The sequence below is a fragment of the Gasterosteus aculeatus genome, chromosome 13, assembly GCF_964276395.1.
Source record: "Gasterosteus aculeatus chromosome 13, fGasAcu3.hap1.1, whole genome shotgun sequence".
NCBI classification, from domain to species: domain Eukaryota; kingdom Metazoa; phylum Chordata; class Actinopteri; order Perciformes; family Gasterosteidae; genus Gasterosteus; species Gasterosteus aculeatus.
The window spans coordinates 21,574,790-21,598,547 of NC_135701.1; the positions used below are offsets into that span (position 1 = coordinate 21,574,790).

The 23,758-nt window shown below is 45.2% G+C and overlaps 1 protein-coding gene across 1 annotated transcript in view; it reads left to right on the forward strand.

Annotated features, from left to right (window-relative positions):
• Positions 1-23,758, forward strand: part of LOC120830143 (uncharacterized) — a 68,291-nt gene that overhangs the window by 37,440 nt on the left and 7,093 nt on the right. Inside the window, exon 12 of the mRNA XM_078086295.1 lies at positions 17,476-17,649. Coding sequence (XP_077942421.1) covers positions 17,476-17,649 — 174 coding nt within the window. The remainder of the gene's footprint in view (positions 1-17,475; positions 17,650-23,758) is intronic.

Consider the following 23,758-nt stretch of genomic DNA (forward strand, 5'->3'; position numbering starts at 1 on the left):
GTGTCTTGTTCTCTCATCAGATTCCTGTGAACTCACAATCGACACAAACACAGTAAACAAACACCTGAAACTGTCTGACAACAACAGGAAGGTGACACGTGTGAAGGAGGATCAGTCACATCCTGATCATCCAGACAGATTTGACCACTGGCCTCAGCTGCTGTGTAGAACTGGTCTGACTGGTCGCTGTTACTGGGAGGTCGAGTGGAGAGGAGACGTTTATGTATCAGTGAGTTACAGAGGAATCAGGAGGAAAGGAGACAGTCATGACTGTTGGTTTGGGTGGAACGATCAGTCCTGGAGTCTGATGTGCTCTGACAAAGGTTACTATGTCGGTCACAATAAGACAGTAACACGCATCTCCTCCTCCTCCTCCTCCTCTGGTAGAGTAGCAGTGTATGTGGACTGTCCTGCTGGCTCTCTGTCCTTCTACAGAGTCTCCTCTGACACACTGATCCACCTCCACACCTTCAGCACCACATTCACTGAACCTCTTTATCCTGGGTTCTTGCTCTGGTCCAGTTCTGGTTCCTCAGTGTCTCTGTGTTCTCTGGAGGACGGAGAGTCTCCTCCTGGTGGAGAACCTTCCTCTCTGCTCACCACATAGTTCAGTCTGTACAGGACGTCACACAGCTGATGTAGGTTCATGTGGGTGTAGATGCAGGTGCAGCAGGTGAGGGGTACCTGAGCTGGTCTGGACTCTGGGGGGTCCACAGCTCTCTGGGACTTGTGGTGTTGCAGATGGTGTGAAGGAGGTGTGTTTTAATGTTGTTGTGCTCGTTGCCTCTGTGGATGAATCAATAGATCATCATTTAGATATCGGGTCCTAATAAGGGTTTAATCTTAATCTTTATATGTTGCATTTTATAAAAAGGTCTGTCAGCAGCCCCCCAAAGAAAGACAAATATATCTGTATGATAAACTGTCCTTATTTGTGTGTGTGTGTGTGTGTGTGTTTCATAAAAGCCAGGTGTTTTTTTTTAAGATCTTAGTTTGTAATGACATCAATATAATTCTTTTCCAGCCGATTTCATCTTCAAATCTTTTCAAATCTGTTGAGTTAAATCAAATATAATTTCACGTAATCAAGTTTGTTCTGAACAAGAACCTTTTGAAAGCTTCAGCAAACCTCTGAAGAAAAGATTTAATGACAGACGATATCAGGTTCTTCTGTTTTTATTAAGTACAATATAATAGTACAACATATAGTCTCTCCATGTATTACTTTGGGTTAACAGGAATATAATTGTATGTTTCTAATGTTAATAAATGAAGTGCGGCGTGATGTTTAACACGGTGGTGTGAAGAAGGTCCTTCAAAGTGAAGCATTCTGGGAAAGTAAAAGTGTTTCTTCAACATTAAACATGTGAAATCAGACTGATGGAAGTCTGATTTTTTGGGGAGTTTTTCCTGTGCCGATGGTGGGTTTCGGGACAGAGGATGTTGTATGTGTAAAGACTGTAAAGCCCTCTGAGGCAAATTTGTAATTTGCGATTATGGGCTATACAGAATAAAATGAATTGAATTGAATTGAATTGAATGGAACGAGGCCTCAGCGGGATTCAATCCCACGGAATCAAAGTGCTTTTTATTGTCATGTATGAAGATCCAAACAAACATCACATTCATACAAAGAATCTGGGAGCAAATGTTTCATTTCCAAAGTGATGACCTTTAACCTCACAGCATCTATTTAAGAAAGTTCTCCCAAGCTTCAAATCCAGCAGGAACCTGAACGTGTCAGAGTGAATTCTTCATTCAGCATCAAATAAAATTGATTCACAACAATCGTTCAGTTTGTCTAAAATACTTGAGACATGAAATCAATATGAAGCAGCTTCTCAGTCAATGAACTTCAGATGGTTATTAATAAAACAGGTAAAGGTGGTTCTAGTTTACCTGTAATATTGGAGTCACCTGTGCAGAAAGGAGACATTAATCCTCCTTTTCAACAGCTGCCATGTGCACTAATTATCCAAGAGAACACAAGCCGCTCCTCAGGGTGGACGAGTGACGTGTTACTGACATTAAACTGGTTTATTCCCCACAGGCCATAAAGAACGGTGGGGGGGCATAATATTAACAGAACAAACATCTGTAGGAAGTGTTTAAGAGTATAAACAGAGTGTTTGTTTGTTGAATTCAACTGGAAAGTGTTTAAGTTGATTTTATGAGGAGTTTTTTTAAGACAATAAACTGCATTCATTTAAAGCACTTTCACCAAAATTAAACATTTTAGTTACAATCAATCTATTTTTCTTCCGTAACACGTCTTATTTCAGACTCATTTATTTTACTACTTTGTCTGTTTGTAGATTTCTCCTAAATTTACTAGTTACATAATGCCTCATTTACATATTTGAACATGACATTTCAGGAACTACATGTGCACTTTAGATATGATATAATACTTGATTTAATTCATACAAACGAGGGTTGACGGTGGCAGAGGGGTAGAGCTGCTGCGCCAGCAACCACAAGGTTGGTGGTTTGAACCCCAGCTGCTCCATGTCAAAATGTCCCAGAGCAAGACAACTAACCCCTAAGAAAGCCATGGGTTAAAAGTGTAAATAAAAGTTAAATGACATGTTAAATATGAAATGTTGATATTGTAGAAGACAGAAAACAAATCCTTTTATGAACACAGCTCCCACATAGACACTTGTTTTAATTGAATATGAAGAACTGTTTCAAACCCGCTGGTTCCTCGTTCTGAAGCTACTTTGTCACAGTGAATAAATACTTAAGTACTCCGACACAGAGCTCTGAGGAACACCTCATTGTCCAGAACTTTCCCTCTCTGAGTGAGAAGACGCCATCATCTGGAGGGTGTCGTGTTTGAAAACTGAAGAAACTGCAGACGGACAGAAGACATCATGGTTTGAAAAGTTAAAATGAAAAGTATTTAACAAAAGAAAAGGTGTTGTGCTGAAAAGAACATCTCAGCTGAGGAGCCGCTGCTTTCTACAATCAACAGGCCACCGAGCAGCTCATTGACTCCCCATAGTGAGAGTCTCCTGCTTCCACCAGCCAATCTAGAACAATGGGGGCCTGCAGGTATTTATACAGGTCAGTAAAGGTGTGGAAGGCAGTGTCCATGCACCTGGGCATGTGACTTCTCCTGGTGCGTTCAATGTAACTCGGATTTCCAATGTCTCTGGGTCAATATCAGTGGTGGTATCAAGTATTACATGCATGCATTTCGGTTGATTACATTAAATACAATCTGTGCATCTGCAGTGTTATTCTATTGAATATACTTTCTAAACTACAGTGGTATTACACTATTGATTATGTAACATAGTTAGAATGGCTGGTTAAAACCCTTCTAAATTGGCTGAACTACGTCATCTACTGCCATGAAGTGGTACACAAACGGACCGTAAAGAGGGAGGATTGTGATCCTCAGTGTGATGGAGGATTAAAAGGAGGTAACGTGTTTTTTTATGTCCGTGGAAAATTTGCTCATTTCATTTATGGTCTAGCTTTATTATTTTAGATGTCCGTTGTCTTTGTTTGAAGTTGCCATGTTTTTATTAAGTTAGTGATGACCTTTTATTGTCTGTAACAATGTCCGTTTTTTTAGCTAGCTAACATCGATTTTATGTCGTCCTCCATATTTTACAGGTATGTTATGTTAAGTTGATTAACCTGTTCATATTTTTGGTTATATGTACATGTATTCTTTTAACGTCTAAAATAATGACAAACTACAGCTGAAAACTGTGGTTATGTTACCCGCGGTAATGTTTGTTGATTGAACAGTTATATTTCTAAGAACATGGCGAAATAGTGCGACATCATTTTTCACTCAACTTACCTTCAACCTCTGTGAAGGAAAAACGGGACTACGGAAGCCCAGGAGGTGCAGAAGAGATGAATTTCAATTTCCGCAAATTTAACTCATCAAAATAAAATTCACACACACACTCAACAAGATTGTTGAATAACAACCAAAAATAAGATACAATACATTGAAAATGACAGTGTATTTCGAACTCCGTTACATGTAGTCAAGTTCTGTTGTTATAAAACTATACGATCACTGTCTAAGTATTTTGTGTGAGTGTAATGGAGGATTAAAAGGAGGTCCACAATTTCCTTTGTGTCCGTTATATTTTACAGGAGTTAACAGCTCCGGCACGACAAACATAGAAATCAGAAGACACCTCACAGGGGTTACAATGACATAGTTTCAGAATCATGGCTGTATCCCGGTGTCCACTAAATGCATTTTATGAATTGGTCTAAAAATAGACTTGGATATAGACTTCTGTAGGACCGGAGGCGTCGCCCCCTGCTGGTCATTAGAGAGAATGCAGACGCTTGAAGACACAGAGACAGACAAGACACAGCTTTGGCTTCACGGAACCAGACTGTTGCTTGGTCACGTCACATGGATTTAATTGGTCTGACAAATAAATAATATAATTGATTTCCTATAAATTGCGCTAGTCCGGTTGATGAAAAATTTGCACAATACAAATTATTTGACAAAGACTTCCAAGTGCACAATGTTTATCGTCATTAATCAAATATCAAAGTCTCTGTAAAGTCGTCCTGAATGGAGGCTGCTGTAGTGAATCTGCAGATAGACATTAGTACATGTTACATATACACAGATGTGAAATGTCTATATGTGTCTGGTGTCAGGGGGGTTGACCTGCGACTTGGACTCAGCCATTAGAATCGGTCTCAGCACCACGAGCAGCGCCTTGTATCCATCACCACACAGCCAGTTATTCATGGAGGGAGGGGGTCAGATTCCAACAAAGGCCTCGTTCACATTACAGATCAATGACATTTTCAATGAGGAGAAAAAGTCTGATATGAATGTTTTGAATAACAAGACACTTTTACCATATTGAACATTCAGTAAATCTTATAAATCAAATTATTACTGTGGATTTTATACTACAGACTAGTATTTTACCAAACACTAAGTAATGAGAATACGTCAAACAGAGTGAATGTTATGAAGTCACAGAGTTTCTAGAGAGTTTGCTGGAGGATTTCTTGTGTAACTGCAGTCAAGAAGAAGTGTGTCAAGATGCTTTTAATGTGTGTGGCCTTTTAGTGGTGAACCTGTTTCTTCTGTTCCCGGACTGAAGATAAAAACCACGAGAAGTCGTCACGTTGAGACATGAACTCATATCAGCTCTTATGAAATATGCCTTAAAGAAGAAGCGTCCTCAGTGGGATTCAGAGAGACGTCACACACGGATGCTTCTACGACACTGATGCTTGTTCTGCAGTTTTAAACGGGGACGAGGACAGAAAGTGTCTCGGCCGTCGGATCGGTGTCTCTGCATCGTTGTCTCTACAAACTGGGATGAAACAATGAAGCAGGCAGGCGGCTTGTTTAATGTGTGTAACCGGGTTCCATCCACACGCGTTGCGCGTTTACCACGTGCCAAGGAACGCCGGTGTTGTCGCGTCGTCAGCGGACGGGTGCGGCCGTCCTGGATGTCCCGATTCTCACTGCTCGCTCTGCCAAAAGTAGCTCCAGAGGTTCTGGGTGGCGTTCAGATGGAACCAGTTTAGAGACGGAACCATCGCTCGTCTGCGGTACGAGTGACTCTACAACGGCCTCAGCTGCACCGACAACTGAACTCTGTCCACAACTAACCGGGAGTTTGTACTTAGGACCACAGCATGTATTTATTGTACACTAAAGTACTAGAAGGGTGAATTCTTCCTGTATGTACTGTGAAATATGGAGATTGATCACATAGATGTAAAGTAGGTCTCATTATTCTAATGTGACATATGTTGAATAGACCTGGAACAATATTTTGTACATAAAACCTTTGTGAATCAATGCAGTGTGTCCTGTCCTTTGTCCCTTCACTGAGACTTATGGACAGTAATTTGCTGAGACACATCTGTCTCATCAGTGTGTTTTTAATGAACAGAACAGACCTCAGACCAGCGTCCGTCTGTAGACTTCACTGCACAAAGAGTCAGAAACACTCATGAGACATTTCAACCTGCCAGAGAAGCAAAGAACGTTCTTCAAAAAGGTGCTTTAGTAACTTTAGTGTGAAAATATTCAGACGAAGAAGAAGAAGAGACTGACAACGTGGTTGTAAAGTTGTTCATCAAATGCTGATCAGAGATGAGAAGCACTTTTGTGCCTCTAGAGGGAAACATCACGCTGTTTCATCACACTGAAGCTCTCCTCCATTTTAAACGTGTCCTCCTGTGACTGTCCACAATGTGATGTCACTTAAGGAAACTAAATAATAATATTGTTCTCATAAGTTAAAATGGTGTCTGGTGTTGACACTGTGCTGCTGCTCTGTCGGCCTCAGGAGCCCCCAGTAGAGCTGTTAAATATATATAGAGAGAAATACACCATTTAAGTGATAACAAAGGAAACTTTGTCACCTGCAGCTCGATTCATGTGATCGATGGAGAGATGGTGATCATTTAAATATTAATTTAATAATATGTTGTCAGAAATAATAATAATACACAACAAAAATGAAGAAATCAGAAGAACATGAAAATGAAAATCATAGTGAAAATATGAATATATTTGTTTCTTGGCTTTCCTGCAGCTTGTTTTCACAGTGCTGGTGTTTTTCCTCCTTGGGGGGTTGCTGGAGGAATTACAGTTTGTGTTCTACATTTAATCACATTTTACTGTACGCAATCAGGCTTCTTTACTGTCTGTTCTTACCCACAATCCTTTGCACAGCAGATATATGAGGGTTCAAGGTGCCATGTATATTGTCATTGAATACAACAACCTTTGTGCAGTTTGTCATGAAGGTAAATGATTTACCGCTCAGCTTCACCTTCCTGTTACCTTCAAATGCACCAACATCTTTTACCATTGGGGTCAATTGGACCCCAGCAAACTCTAAATGATCGTTATTCAAATTGGTCCACAAGTTTATGTGTGAGGAGCTTTGTGCTTGTTCATTGACTACCTAAATGATAAATTAAATGAAACATTAAAAAAACATCCACTCCCTTAAACATCCAGGAAGACCTGTTACACAACTATGGAGAAAGATGCAGATCAGCATATAATCTCTATAAACATGGAAGGTGTTTAGCGACATGGTGGCTGTAAATATTCCCCTTCCAGTGTCAGCAGCACAAAGGCTTCTGCTGCTTCTTCTCTTGACTTGTACACTTCTGCCACAATGAGAACCCGATGTAGGCTGCAAGTCGTCACATCCAAGTCTTCCCAACTCTCCCCTTCACACGCCGGCCCTCTACATTTGTCATCTCAAGCCTCCTTTTCAATTGATGGTGTTATAAAGAGCTCAAATGCTGGTTGTATGTGATGGACGTGGCTGACAGCGTATCTGGTGAGACTTGGAACCATTTTGATGGCATTAGAAGCACCAAGTCTGCCCTGTTGTTCAAGTGGGGAGACAGACCATAATAACTTTTCATTACTGTAGCCTGTCCCAGCATGCATTGGGGGCTGGGGACACGGACTGGACAGGTAGCAGGTCTCCCACAGGGCGAGTCCACTCCAGCAGACACATGCTGGTGCTCTGTAACGTCCCGTGATGGTGACCACTAACACGTCGTATTCATTTCTGTGATTGTTTAAACTCCTGTCTCTTGTTTCATCGTCCACTTTACTGCTTTAATCCGGCCAAAGTCCCTCTGTGGGACTAATAAAGGATCATCTTATATTATCCTGCAGAGGAGAGGCAGCAGGAGACAAAGTCCAAATCAAGTCCTTCTTATGCCGTCATTGTTTCTTTCATATCGACTCGTTATGCGCCGCCACTATTTACGGGTCGTTGGAGAGAAACTCTCAAGGTCTCTTCGTCTTCTGAGAGCGATGACGAGCTGTTCGTCTGTAGCAAACTAAATCCACCATCTGTTGGATCAGAGCTGCTGATCCACAGCTTTTCACCAAAGGGACATTTTACGGACGGGTTAGAAACAAAGATAATTCTCAAAATAAATACGTAATGGGGCACCACCCTAAAAAGGGACTAATGATCAAACTATAAGTCAAGTCTCATAATCGATATTCACTCGGGAGGAATTGAAGGTTTGAGTTCTTACACTGTCTGTTTCCAACCATCATCACAGTACACACATGCACAGAGAAATCACAGGAAACTGCTGCTTAAAGAATAAGAGATTATTAACTTCCAACCAATACTACTTAGATCAATACCATTTGAAATCAGCAAAGCTATTATACGATATCCTAATATGTAGAAAACAAATAAAAACATGTATTCATTGAGTTCTCATGTGGACTCGACTCTGCAGGCAGTAATCGTGTTCACGGATCAGAACATCTGGTTTTCCTATCAAGGATGTACAATAGGAACCAACGACTTAGAAGAAGTATATTATTAAGAATACTGTTATTCAGCTCCAAAGAAGCCGTGTTTCTCCAATCTGCCAAATGAACCATTTAGATGTGAATGTGTCAGGAGTCGTCTTCAAGAGGAGATGGAGGTGATACTGGGACGCTTCACTTCATGTGTTGTGGCATAAACACAAAGAATCACACCAGCAGCTACGTCAACAACTATTCAACTCAATGCAACTAAAAAAATGTATTTTATATAGCCTAAAACTTATAATGCGAGTAGTAAGCCAGGTCTACCAACCACCAACTACCACGCAAAGTGACCACGCATTTGGTTCTGAATCCGTATTTAGAAGCAAGCAAAGGAGCTCCAGAGGTCTTAAGGATGGATTTAATAATATGTGTGTGTGTGCATATGATTCCAATAAAATGAAAATTATGATAAAATAAAATAATCCCTAGAGGAATTAGTTTGTGTTCTACATTCAGTCACATTTTACTGCACTCAAGCAGGCTTCTTTGTGGCTGTTCTTACCCACAATCCTTTGCACAGTGGATATCTGAGCCAGAGGGTTCAAGGTGCATGAATACTGCCATTGAATCCTGCAGGTACAACATGGACTTTGTGTTTGTCATGAAGCTAAATGATTGACCTCACAGCTTGAGACTGATACGTGAGTAAGTTGTTCCGCCCCAACAGGTGAAGAGTGAAGAGTAAAAACACTCTCAGGTCACTTCACTGCTTCTGATGGAAGCGAAGCACCAAGCTCCTTTTCTACAGAAGAGAGCTGCTCACTGAGGAACTTCATGTCTACAAGCTCAGTAAGCTGTGATTGGTTGATGGTTGTGGACGTGTGATTGTTCTAAGATGTTTTTACGTACCTCTACAGGTAAACAGGATCTCTCCAGTTCGGTAAAGTTATCAAGATATTCACACCTGAAGGGGACGTGTTTTATCTCCCTTACGTGTCTCCGTAAAGACAGTTATCGTTTCCGCCATGGAAATAAATAACCACTATTTCTGCTCTTTATTTGTTGTGTGAATTACACAAAGGGTGTTGTGTTTGGGTTCATGACGTCATCCGACTCCTCCAGGAAGCGCGGCTTCAGCTTCAGCGTATCGGAGACAGAAGAGCGTTTTCCCCGTTACGTCTAGTTGTAATAGTGTAAGCTTAATCCTGTTCGTAATTTAATGGCTGGCGACCAGTAACCTGTGGTTTGGACTGTTGTGACCTACAAGAGGAGACGGACATTCGTGACGGGAGGAGAGGATCGGGTAAAGGAGAGTTTCCCGCGTCTGCGCCTGCTGTTGTACAATATCTATGGTTGCTGCTGTTTCTTCTTCCCGCTCATCTTCCCCTTTGAATCAGGAACGTGCTTTGTGTTTATTGCTTGTATGAACAAGTGAAGCGGCCATTAAAGTTTTAGGTCTGGAGGTCGACTCGGGCCTGCAACGAGACTTTTGTTTGTTGCGTGTGTGCGTGTGTGTGTGTGAGAGAGAAAGTGGGGGCATATTGATGTTGACATGTAATAAATGGCAAACTGGCAAATGTTTTTTTTTTAAATGCCTTCAAAGTCTGTTTGCTGTGTTGAAGTCCAGTGTAAGAATGTTCTGGTAAGAGCTGGTTAAAAGTGGTAATATACCATTAAAATATAAGATAAAGGGACTTAGAGGGCGGCACGGCGGTGTGGTGGTTAGCACTGTCGCCCCACAGCAAGAAGGTCTTGGGTTCCACTCCGCCCAGAAAGGCCACTGGGCGGAGTGGAGTCTGCATGTTCTCCCAATGTCGGGTTCTCCGGCTTCCTCCAACAGTCCAAAGAAATGCTCTGGAGATCAGGGTGATTGGTAACCCTAAATTGCCCGTAGGTGTGTGAGTGTGAGTGTGAATGGTCGTTTGTCTCTGTGTAGCCCTGCGATTGGCAGGCGACCAGTCCAGGGTGAGAAGTTGGCTGGGACAGACTCCAGCCCCCCTGTGGCCCTGTGTGCAGGATAAGCAGTTTGACAGTGGATGGATAAATTGTCTCAATAAGAATCATTAACCTTTTGTTTCATTTCTAAAATTCTATTGGAGGCACTGCCGGTTATATTAGTTTGCAAAACAAGGAACCTACAATTATAAGACAAATTGTATAAAAACAGGTACTTGCGCCATTATATTCGCAATTGAACCCAGGTCCCACCCATAGTACTACTACACCTATTCACTCACTATATAGTTACATGGGACGGGTGTTGCATATGGAACTTCACATTCTATATAGGACCTAGTCCCAAGTAGATAAGAGATAAATCTAACTAATGCTGACAATGTCAGCCATCAATCAGGCATTTGAGTCCTGAAAAACTGTGGCAAAATGATTGACAGCTAAGTCGAGCAGTACAGTAACATCTGGCTAAATCACATTCCATCTGTGCAGCTTTCTGGTCCAGAGCGCTTTGTTGGTGACAAAGTGTGATGCTGGTGTTCACATCTTGTTGGTTCCCCTCTGCAGCTACTGATGCATCGGCTTCGCCGGAAGAGTGGATACGCTTTCTTAAAATAAGAATTGAATGTTTAACAATGGTTTTCTCTTGGGAGTAAAATTGTTCTAAATCTGTGATGCCTCTGTGCAATCGAAGCTGCCCTAATTATTCTTAATGTTTAATAGAATTAATTGGGTTCCGATTGGAGTCAGCTAGGGTCACTTTTGAATTAAAATAAATGTGTTCGTTCTAGGGGTGTAACGATTAATTTTAACTTCGTTTCGAATCGCGATTCATGGTTGCCGATTTGATTCATGGACAATCTGGGTTAATATAGAACGATTCGATTCCATTCAGTGACTTTAAATCGATTTCAGTAACTTTACTGGACAGTGCAGGCTAAGTTTCCGAGATCCCTGTTTCTTGTAAGGAAATCAGGTTTAAATTAATTATGGATATTATAAACAAGCAAACAACAATTAATGGCAAATGTATTAACCTTTTATTTGAATCAAGTGCCATTTTCAATGTAAACATTACACAATAATTACACAATGTTTGGATCAATTGACAGAACCCCGGATTTTCAACCACATTGTAGTAGTTACCTGCTGCTGCTGCAGCGGTGACGCTGCTAGAGGTCCTGACTGTCAGCGTTGTTTAATCCCACGGCGCCTTAGTAGATGGCCGGAAAGATTCGTCGTGTTTCCGTGTTTTTTTATTTGTCTTCTACATATTCTACAAACAGCGACCGACTTATTTAGAACACCTCTGTGTTTGCAAAAGCCAAAATGTTTCCACACGCTGGATCGATAAGTTGGTTTGGAAATGTCTCGCTCGCAGTCGTCTCCTCCACGTTGTGTTTTGTTGTTGTTCAGAGTTTCGCGCGGCTGCCGCTGCGTACTGATGACGTCACAGACAGGCAGACTGAATCGAGCAAAGTTTAACGTTTAACACACATCCACACCGTTTTTTAACTTAAATACAATGTGCAGTTTCCAAGTATCGATACAAATCGATTATGCACCATTTCAATCAATTTGTAATCGATATATGTCGTCTGGAATGCCAATTTGCGGAGCACAGATCGATTCAGTTGGATCGCAGGAATATAAATTGATTAATCGATCCAGTGGATGAATCGTTACACCCCTAGTCTGTTCGTAAGCAAGGATTGTTAATTAGCATTAGTTAGCTCCCCCGGTTGCCCAAGCATACGTGACCTGATAATAATAATTATCATGTAAAACATTACATTTACAGGACGAGCACTTAAAATGACATCTCTTGACATTTTAACAGGGTTTAAAGAAGAAAAAGAGTTTGTCTTCCTCCAGAAGTCTAAACTTTAACAGATAGACGACAACAACACAGAAAGTGTCCAATGAGAGTTTTAGTATTGAGGTGAATGAGCTCTGTGTGTTTGTCCTGATGAAGATAAATAATGTGTGAGCTCTCCCAGCAGGTTGTTGTGGAGGTGTGAAGGTGTGGACTCTGCTATGAATCAGGGTGAGGACCCAGAGGAGGGAGTCCCTCCCTCTGAAGCCCCTCTGTGTGGGGAACATGACAGCCAGACCACAGCTCAGAGGTGAGAGGACCATCTCCAACTGTCCTCCACTCTTCTCCATGTCCCAACGTCTTTGATTCACTCACTCTGGTTCTACATGTGTGACCAGGGTCCATCAGAAACCAGGACCTGGACCTGGATATGAACCTGAATCCAGCTGTGTGTCCATGAAGAGTAACTGGTCTATGGAGTCTCCATTAGTCTTCAAAGATGGCCATCCCTCTGCTGAGGCAAGGTGAGGGTCTCAGGCTGATGAGGTGTTTCTAGCAGACACTCTGGTGGAGGTTCTGAGTTTCTTGCTCCAGGGCCCTTCAGCAGAGTCCAGTGAAGGAGGGAAAGCTCCATTGAGGGCTTGGTGAGACCTGTTGGGACTAAACCAAACTGACTGGTGAAGAAAACAGTGAGTTGAAAGACTGAGCTGTTGATTCTCAGTGGGACCAGCAGGACCAGTAGACCTAAACCACTACAGGGAGTCATGTGCTCCACATCCATCATGCCATGGACCTTTACCTTGTTTTGGTGTCTGTGAGGACGGACACCATGTGAGCTGATGCTTCACGATTAAATGATGATGATGTGATGATGTAATCTCAGTGTTTCTTTCAGTTCACATCAGCAGAGAGGAAAGTTTCCTGAACCCAGATGTGTGTCCATGAAGAGTGATCGGTCTAAAGATCTTGTGATTAAATTCAAAGATGGATGCCGTTCTTGTGACCTAGAGTAAGTTCTTAAGCAGATGAAACAGATGAAGAATAATTCTGATGCTTAGTTATGAATTACAGAAATGGTAGTGCATCGTTTAAAGTGTTGTCTTTACATTACATTACATGCCATTTAGCTGACGCTTTTATCCAAAGCGACGTACAATAAGTGCATTCAACCATAGGGTACAAACTCAGGAGAACAAGAAACAAGAAAGTGCCAAATAAGCCAATTTACGATTTGCTATAGATGAGTGACGTTACAAGTACAATTTAAGTGCTACAATTTGTTAGTCTTTAGTCGAGGTAGAGTCTGAAGAGGTGTGTCTTTAGTTTGCGCCGGAAGATGTGAAGGCTCTCTGCGGTCTTCATGACGAACAATCATGAGAGAACTCGTTATCTTTATCTAACTGGTCTGTATGTATTGACAGAGTTGTCAAAAGTATTCACATTCATTACTCAAGTAGAAGTACAGATACTAGGGTTTAAAAAGACTCCTGTAGAAGTTGAAGTACCAACTCAAGCTTTTTACTTAAGTAAAAGTATAAAAGTACTGGTTTCAAAACTACTTAAAGTATAAAAGTAAAAGTAATGTGAGAAATTCCATTAAGGACAAACTCTTAATGCGTAACCTCGCTCAAACAACACGTCAGTCCGTTACAATGTGATCAGAAGGCGCCTGCAGATCACGTGACCTGACGTTGGGATGGTGGGAACAACAACAACAACAACAAATGTATCTGACTTAAACGGATAAAACCACAACCCATTTTCCAGTGACACGAGTCACACACACGTTGTTCGCATTGATGAGGTAGACTGCAGTGTCTCCCCCAGGTTTACTACGTCATGGGGGGGGCACCCCTGTTTATAATGATGGGAAACACTGAACTGGCAGCGGTCGGTTATCAAACATCGGCCAAATAACCAGAATGTTCAGGCTTCATGAGCAAATACAGAATCCCTTTGTGTTCATCTCCAAAGCCGCATTAAGACACACATCACTTTATTTAATACGCTGCTTGCAAGTCGCTGTGTTGTGCCAGACTCTCAATAAAACATTTAGGACAAACCCACGGTCATGAAGATACTCATCTAACGTTACATGGACTCTGCGTGAGGAAGAGGAGGAGGAAGAGGAGGAGGCTCCATGTCGCTAAATACTAACTTTCCACCGACCACTTTTCCCACCCGGTGTCGCTCCGATCTGCCGGCGCATCGCGGAGAAAACCAACCGGGTGTCTGGATGCTAAATGTTTATAATCTTATCCAAACACAATCAAATGCACTCTGTCCGCATAGCGACATTTATCTAGATGGGTTCTTTTTGTGTTTGTGTTGTTGAACTACGACAAGTTGGAAGTAACGAGACAAGTTTTTAAAATGTAAGGAGGAGAAAGTAGAGATATTTGTGTGAAAATGTAAGGAGTAGAAGTAAAAAGTCCTCTAAAAATAAATAATCCAGTAAAGTATAGATACGCAAAATTTCTACTTAAGTACAGTAACGAAGTATTTGTACTTCGTTTTTTTGTTCGTTACGTCAAGTAACGAAGTATTTGTACTTCGTACACCCTTGAATACATTCAAGGGTGATTCAAGGGTGAATCAATAACCTTAAAACCTTCTCAAATGTAAACCCAATGTGAGCTAGTTCCTCCACATCAGGATCAGGACCAGCTGACGCGGTCTCTGGACTCCATGCAGAGGTTTGGAGACCTTTTCACAGAGTCAGCAGACTCTGTTTCAGAGGATCTAGGAGACTAGAGGTCAGGGGACGGACTAAAGAGGTTCAACTCAACTAATAAACTGTCAGTCCATTCTTCAGCATCTGGTTTTCATGATGATCAATCATGACAGAAGCCAATATCTTTAACTAACTGTTGTATTGGTGTTGATGGTACAAACACCATGTGAGCTGATGGTTCATGTTCCTCCACAGAGAGGACCAGGAGAGCTCAGAGGTTCCCACAGGTCCGTCTGCCCAGCAGCATGAAACACACCTGGACTCCATCTTCATGGTGTGTACATGTACAACTACTTTTGCATCTCTCAGTTCACCATCATCTCCATGCTGGACTTTGTAGACCAGTGGATTGTCAGTCTGTCCAACATGGACCTGATGGTGACTTCCATGTTATAGTTTGTGTCATTCATAGAATGTTTTGTTCCAGCTGCTGGAGGAGAACATCCTCGCTTTTGTGAAGAAGGAGCTGAAGAATATCCAGAAGCTTGTGCGTTCAGATTACCCAGAATGCTTAGAGAGTCAGAGGGAGGATGAGGAGGTGCTGGATAAAGAGCAGAGGAGGAGCAGAGAGGCATTTGTGAAGATCTCAGTGCACTTCCTGAGGAGAATGAAGCAGGAGGAGCTGGCTGACCGTCTGCAGAGCAGTAAGACGATTTCTCAACAGACTTACCATGCTGATAAATGAGACCTTCACTAGTGTCTCAAGAGATGGACAGAATATATTCATAGTCTTTCTCTGAGGAAAGGACATGTTGAAATGTATTCTTTGACTCATTGATCTTCTTTGTTGTCTTCATTCAGGACTTCTTGCTGCAGTTTGTCAGCGTGAACTCAAATCCAACCTGAAGAAGAAGTTCCAGTGTGTGTTTGAGGGGATCGCTAAAGCAGGAAACCCAACCCTTCTGAATGAGATCTACACAGAGCTCTACATCACAGAGGGAGGGACTGCAGAGGTCAATCAAGAACATGAGGTCAGACAGATTGAAACAGCATCCAGGAAACCAGCCAGACCAGAAACAACCATCAGACAAGAAGACCTCTTCAAAGCCTCAGCTGGAGGAGAGGAACAAATCAGAACAGTGATGACTAAGGGAGTGGCTGGCATTGGGAAAACAGTCTTAACACAGAAGTTCACTCTGGACTGGGCTGAAGACAAAAACAACCAGGACATACAGTTCACATTTCCTTTCACCTTCAGAGAGCTGAATGTGCTGAGAGAGAAGAAGTACAGCTTGGTAGGACTTGTTCATCACTTCTTCAATGAAACCAAAGCAGCAGGAATCTGCAGGTTTGAAGAGTTCCAGGTTGTGTTCATCTTTGACGGGCTGGATGAGAGTCGACTTCCTCTGGACTTCCTCAACAATGAGATCCTGACTGATGTCACAGAGTCGGCCTCAGTGGATGTGCTCCTCACAAACCTCATCAGGGGGAAGCTGCTTCCTTCTGCTCGCCTCTGGATAACCACACGACCTGCAGCAGCCAATCAGATCCCTCCTGAGTGTGTTGGCATGGTCACAGAGGTCAGAGGGTTCACTGACCCCCAGAAGGAGGAGTACTTCATGAAGAGGTTCAGAGATGAGGACCAGGCCAGCAGGATCATCTCTCACATCAAGACCTCACAAAGCCTCCACATCATGTGCCACATCCCAGTCTTCTGCTGGATCACTGCTTCAGTTCTGGAGGAGGTGTTGAAGACCAGAGAGGAAGGAGAGCTTCCCAAGACCCTGACTGAGATGTACATCCACTTCCTTGTGGTTCAGTCCAAAGTGAAGAAGGTCAAGTATGACGGAGGAGCTGAGACGGATCCACACTGGAGTCCAGAGAGCAGGAAGATGATGGAGTCTCTGGGAAAACTGGCCTTTGATCAGCTGCTGAAAGGCAACCTGATCTTCTATGAATCCGACCTGACAGAGTGCGGCATCGATATCAGAGCAGCCTCAGTTTACTCAGGAGTGTTCACTCAGATCTTTAGAGAGGAGAGAGGACTGTACCAGGACAAGGTGTTCTGCTTCGTCCATCTGAGTGTTCACGAGTTTCTGGCTGCTCTTCATGTCCATCTGACGTTCTTCAGCTCTGGTGTCAATCTGCTGTCAGAAGAACAAATAACCTCCCCGTGGTCTAAAGTCTTTCGAGACAAACCTAAACCAAAACATCTCTACCAGAGTGCCGTGGACAAGGCCTTACTGAGTCCTAATGGACACCTGGACTTGTTCCTCCGCTTCCTCCTGGGTCTTTCCCTGGAGACCAATCAGACGCTCCTACGAGGTCTGATGACACCGACAGGAAGTCGCTCACAGACCGATCAGAGAACAGTCCAGTACATCAAGGAGAAGATCAATGAGAATATGTCTCCAGAGAAAAGCATCAACCTGTTCCACTGTCTGAATGAACTGAATGATGGTTCTCTAGTGGAGGAGATCCAACAGTCCCTTAGTTCAGGACGTCTCTCCACAGATAAACTGTCTCCTGCTCAGTGGTCGGCTCTGGTCTTCATCTTACTGTCATCAGAAGAAGATCTGGAGGTGTTTGACCTGAAGAAATACTCTGCTTCAGAGGAGGCTCTTCTGAGGCTGCTGCCAGTGGTCAAAGCCTCCAACAAAGCTCTGTAAATACAGAGAGTTAGATTCATACATCAGGACTTAAATATGCTGTCATCTTTTATACTTATTGATTTATTCTTTATCATTGTTTCTTCAGACTGAGTGGCTGTAACCTCTCAGAGAGAAGCTGTGGAGCTCTGTCCTCAGTTCTCAGCTCCCAGTCCTCTAGTCTGAGAGAGCTGGATCTGAGTAACAACCACCTGCAGGATTCAGGAGTGAAGCTTTTGTCTGCTGGACTGAAGAGTCCACACTGTGACCTGGAGACTCTCAGGTCAGGATTAAGTCAGTTTGTCTGTGTAACACCCAGACTGGGGATTTTGGCCACAAAGTGATTCCTGTGTATCTTCTGTCAATCACCCTTCTCTCTCATTTCAGACACCGCCTACCTGTATGCCGCCGCCCCCGTGATTACAAAGCCCCACCCTTATTGATTACACCTGTGTCTCATTCCCCTGTGTATTTAGCCCTTGCCGACACATGGCTCTGTGCCAGTTTGTCTCTTGTCTCCCATGAGCTTACCAGCGATATCCTCCAGTGTGCCTTCCCGTGTTTTGAACCTTTTCTGTCCACCCGTAACCCTTTGCCTGCCGACTTGGATTTATCTGCCTCCTCTGCCTGATTACCCGTGTACCGAACCTCCGCCTGGATTAAAGACAAGAATTGCTTCTAACTACCTCGTGTCAAGTCTGCTTTTGATTCCAGGTCCTTGTGGCCCTAGCCTCCCTGACAGTACAAACTGGCCAACATGGAATCAGCGGACCCAGATTCCCTCCGTCAGGCTGTCGCCTCACAGGGTACCCTCGTGGGGCACCACGACCAACTTCTCCGAGGGATGATGGAGTCTCTTCGAGCTCTTTCTGCGGAGGTGAACCAGCTGGGACAGCAGCTTCGTCAAGCCGCCCCGCAGCCACCCCCCCCAGCCCCAGAGGCGGCTACTCCTCCTTTGCAATCTGCCCGACCCACCTTTTGCTCCCAGGAGCCAAATGTGCCTGCACCGGAGCGCTACGCCGGAGACCTGGGAACATGCAAGTCTTTTTTGATGCAGTGCTCATTAATCTTTGACCAACAGCCTTCGAGATATGTCACTGATAGAGCTAAGGTTGCCTTCATGATGGGCTCCATGACTGGGAGGGCGTTGGCCTGGGCTACCAGCATATGGGAGAGCCAGTCTCCTATACTCTCTTCATATCAGTGCTTCTCAGATGAAATGCGTAGAGTTTTTGATCACCCAGTTAGAGGCAAAGACGTTGCTTCACGCCTACTCACTCTAAGACAGGGGTCCCGCAGCGTGGCAGAGTTCGCAATCGACTTCAGAACCATAGCGCAAGGGTCCGGGTGGTCCGATGCGTCACTCCAGGGGGTTTTTCTCAGAGGACTTAACAACCCAGTGAGGGAGGAGTTAGCATTGAGGGATGATTCCGAGAGTCTTGAGGCCTTAACCGCCCTTGCTGTAAGGTTAGAGAGCCGCCTAGGTGAGTTCAAGAGAGAGAGACCTAGCCGCCTGTTTATCTCGCCAGCCTCCCGCTCACCCCCTCCCCCACCCCCTAGGAGACATGGCACAGGTCTCAACTGGAACTCGCTCCACAGCGATCCCACTACTGACTCACATGCTCGACACCAGACTTCTCCCGATCGCCCCGCACTCCACCACCCAGCCGAGGAACCCATGCAACTCGGGAGGACCAGGTTGACCCCCGAGGAGCGGCAGCGTCGCCTGCGGGACGGTAGATGCATCTACTGTGGCCAGAGGGGCCACCTCATCGCCTCCTGTCCACTGAAAGATCAGGCTCACCAGTGAGGAGGACGTCACTGGTGAGCCGTACCACACTGTCCGTAGGTCCGCCTCGGGTTCTTCCCAGAGTTTCCATCTCCTCTCAAACCGCCTTTCTCAGTCAGAGAGTGCTGGTGGATTCAGGTTCGGACGCCAACCTGATGGACAGCGGATTGGTGCGCAGACTGGGATTAGAGAGGCATCCTCTCCCGAAGCCCCTGGAAGCTAGTGCCCTCGATGGGCGCCTACTCTGTAGAGTCACTCACCACACATCCCCTGTGCAGTTAACCTTCCCGGACCACCACACAGAGACTATTTGCTTCCACGTGTTCCAGTCCTCGCAACACCCCCTCATTCTGGGCTTTCCCTGGCTGTCCCAACACAACCCCCATATGGACTGGTCTTCGGGGACAGTGATTGCATGGAGGAGGGAGTGTTCGACGCGATGCTTTTCCACGACACCGTCTCAAACCACCCCACTATCTGCGCCGCAACAGCTGCCGCCATTGGACTCAGACTACCCGGACCTTTCCAGGGTACCGGCATGTTACCACGACCTTAAGGAGGTATTTAATAAGGCCCGAGCCACTTCTCTGCCTCCACATCGGGAGTATGATTGCGCCATTGATCTGCTCCCAGGATCATCTCCTCCTAGAGGGAGAATTTATTCCCTGTCTGCACCTGAGACACAGGCTATGAAGGATTACGTAACCTCCTCGTTGGCGGCGGGCTTAATCAGACCTTCATCATCCCCAGCGGGTGCAGGGTTTTTTTTTGTCAGCAAGAAGGACAAGACACTGCGCCCCTGTATCGATTACAGGGGATTAAACAACATCACAGTCAAGAACAGGTACCCTCTGCCCCTTATTTCGTCAGCATTCGATTTGCTACAAGGGGCCAAGATCTTTACTAAGCTCGACTTGAGAAATGCCTATCATTTGGTCAGGATTAGGGAGGGAGACGAATGGAAGACTGCTTTCAACACTCCCAGGGGGCATTACGAGTATCTGGTGATGCCTTTCGGACTAACTAATGCTCCAGCTGTTTTTCAGGCTCTGGCGAATGACGTCCTCCGAGACCTGCTCAACATTTCTGTGTTCGTATATCTGGATGACATTCTGATCTTCTCCCCCGACGAAGAGACCCACCGGATGCATGTTAGGCAGGTTCTCCAGCGGCTCCTTGACCATCAGCTATTTGTGAAGGCGGAGAAATGTGAGTTTCACGTATCTACCGTTTCGTTCCTGGGGTTCATTGTGTCGGAGGGCAAAGTGCAGATGGAGCCAGGGAAGGTGGCGGCAGTCACAGGCTGGCCCACTCCCAGCGATCGCAAGGCGGTCCAACGATTTTTGGGTTTCGCCAATTTTTATAGGAGGTTCATTAGGAACTTTAGTTCAGTAGCTGCCCCGCTGCATGCACTAACATCTTCTGTGGTCAAGTTCCAGTGGAACCCTGACGCCGACGCTGCCTTCGAACACCTCAAGAAGGCATTCACCTCGGCCCCGATACTTATCCTCCCCAACCCTAATCAGCAGTTTGTGGTGGAGGTTGACGCCTCAGACGTGGGAGTGGGAGCAATACTTTCCCAAAGATCAGAGAAGGATGACAAGCTGCATCCTTGCGCCTTCCTCTCCCGGAGCCTTTCTCCTGCTGAGAGGAACTACGACATTGGGGACCGGGAACTGCTAGCAGTCAAGGTAGCCCTGGAGGAGTGGCGGCACTGGCTGGAGGGCGCTGAACACCCATTCCTGGTCTGGACCGACCATAAAAACCTGGAGTATCTGAGGACGGCCAAAAGACTAAACCCTCGTCAAGCCAGGTGGGCGCTTTTCTTTAATAGGTTCAACTTTTCCCTGTCTTATCGCCCAGGCTCAAAGAACGCGAAGCCAGACTCTCTTTCCCGGCTTTTTGACCCTGTCTCCCCACCCAACCCACCCTCCTGCATTCTGCCCTCGTCTTGCCTAGTTGGCGCCGTCACCTGGGACATTGAGGAGAAGGTGAGACAGGCTGCCGCAAGCATCTCTGTTCCTAACGGTTGTCCCCCCAGCAGGCTGTTTGTTCCCCCTTCTCTCCGCTCGCAGGTCATCCATTGGGCCCACTGCGCCCGAATCTCCTGCCATCCCGGAGTTCGGAGGACAATGTTTGTTATAAGACAGCGGTTCTGGTGGCCCGCGATGGAGAGGGAGGTAGGAGAGTACGTGTCGGCTTGTCAGGTGTGTGCAAGCTGTAAGGTCCCTCGACGCTCCCCGGTCGGGCTCCTTCGCCCCCTGCCGGTTCCACATCGCCCCTGGTCCAACATCTCGCTGGATTTCGTCACAGGGCTTCCCCGGTCCGAGGGCAACACCACCGTCCTCACGGTGGTCGACCGGTTCTCTAAGATGGTCCATTTCATTCCCCTGCCTAAGCTGCCCTCCGCCAAGGGAACCGCGGAGGCGGTGCTCTCTCACGTTTTTCGTCTCCATGGTTTCCCTGCAGATGTGGTGTCTGATCGGGGCCCCCAGTTCGTGTCCAAGTTTTGGAAAGAGTTCTGCAGCCTCTTAGGAGCAACGGTCAGTCTATCTTCTGGCTATCACCCGGAATCCAATGGGCAGACTGAGCGTCTGAACCAGGAGCTGGAGACGGGCCTTCGCTGTTTGGTTTCCAAAGACCCAACCTCCTGGTGCAAGAACCTCATCTGGATTGAGTATGCGCACAACACACTCCCTTCTTCGTCTTCGGGCCTCTCCCCGTTCCAGTGTGCCTATGGCTATCAGCCACCCCTGTTTCCTGCCCTAGAGAGGGAGTCCAGGGTGCCCTCGGCGCTGGCCATGGTCCGGCGTTGCCGCCGCACCTGGGACCGAGCCCGCCAGGCCCTCCTCAAGAGCGCTGCACGGTCGAAGAGGATGGCGGATCGACGACGGACCCCAGCCCCTAACTATCGGGTCGGCCAGAGAGTGTGGTTATCTACGCGCGACCTGCCCATTCGTGTGGAGTCCCGCAAGTTGGCGCCAAGGTTCGTTGGCCCCTTCCCCATCGCTAAGGTGATCAACCCTGCGGCCATGAGGCTTAAAATCCCTAGACCTATGAGAGTGCATCCCACTTTTCATGTAGCCCGGTTAAAGCCAGCCATGGAGAGCCACTTGGTCCCTGCCACCAAAGCCCCACCACCCCCCAGACTCATTGATGGCGGACCAACCTACACCGTCAAGCGGCTCTTGGCAGTCCGACGCCGCGGTCGGGGCCTCCAGTATCTGGTAGATTGGGAGGGATACGGGCCAGAGGAGAGGTCGTGGGAGCCAGCTCGCAACATCTTGGGGCCTAACCTCGTCAGGGACTTCCACCTCAAGTTCCCTGATGAGCCTGGGCCGTCTGGTGCCGGCCTTAGGAGGGGGGGTACTGTAACACCCAGACTGGGGATTTTGGCCACAAAGTGATTCCTGTGTATCTTCTGTCAATCACCCTTCTCTCTCATTTCAGACACCGCCTACCTGTATGCCGCCGCCCCCGTGATTACAAAGCCCCACCCTTATTGATTACACCTGTGTCTCATTCCCCTGTGTATTTAGCCCTTGCCGACACATGGCTCTGTGCCAGTTTGTCTCTTGTCTCCCATGAGCTTACCAGCGATATCCTCCAGTGTGCCTTCCCGTGTTTTGAACCTTTTCTGTCCACCCGTAACCCTTTGCCTGCCGACTTGGATTTATCTGCCTCCTCTGCCTGATTACCCGTGTACCGAACCTCCGCCTGGATTAAAGACAAGAATTGCTTCTAACTACCTCGTGTCAAGTCTGCTTTTGATTCCAGGTCCTTGTGGCCCTAGCCTCCCTGACAGTCTGCAATGATCTAAATGTGTCTCTAAACTATCAGATCCATACAGTGTAAAAAGGATCCGTCTTTCTCAAGCTATGAATTTGTCCATCAAGTCTTTATATTTCATGAACATTTTCACCAATAAAGCAGAATTATGTAACCAGAGGAACAAACCTCATGGACAAAGCACAGGACTAAAAGCCCTTTTTGTGAGTTTGTTTGTTTCCATGACATCACAAAAACATTCAAGATAAAATAGACATTCTGACACACAATGTTCTTTAACAATAAAACATCACAGGTTCATCCTGTTATTCATCTTATTTAGGCTTTGTGATGTTGTGTTTGATATAATTATTAAATGAAAATGAGAAAATCAGAGGTGGGAAAGAGACTAAAGACTTTAATGTGTGTCTCTACAGTGACGATCTGCTGAGAGTTTGATGGTTGTTTATCTCTGAATAAGAACGTTAAAAAAGAAATCAGAAGATGCAGATTAATTTCTCTTTTAAACTCACTTTCTTCTGTCTCTCTTCATCTTTCTTTAAAACAAGTAAACTAGAGGATAGAGAAGCCTTACTTTGTGTTTAGGTGTAATAAATAACATGAAATATCTCCGCCTTATCCTGATGTTGATACTACTGTACTTCCTGTAAATTGTTCCTCTTGTTTAAAATAGAGCAAAATAATTTATAAACGCTTTCACTGAACACATTTTCTTTCTTCTTATCGGTTTTATTTGAGTTTAAACTCATCATCAAAGAGGATTTCATGTTAACATAAATGTTTCTTCTTGTCTCTTCAGACTGAGTGGCTGTAA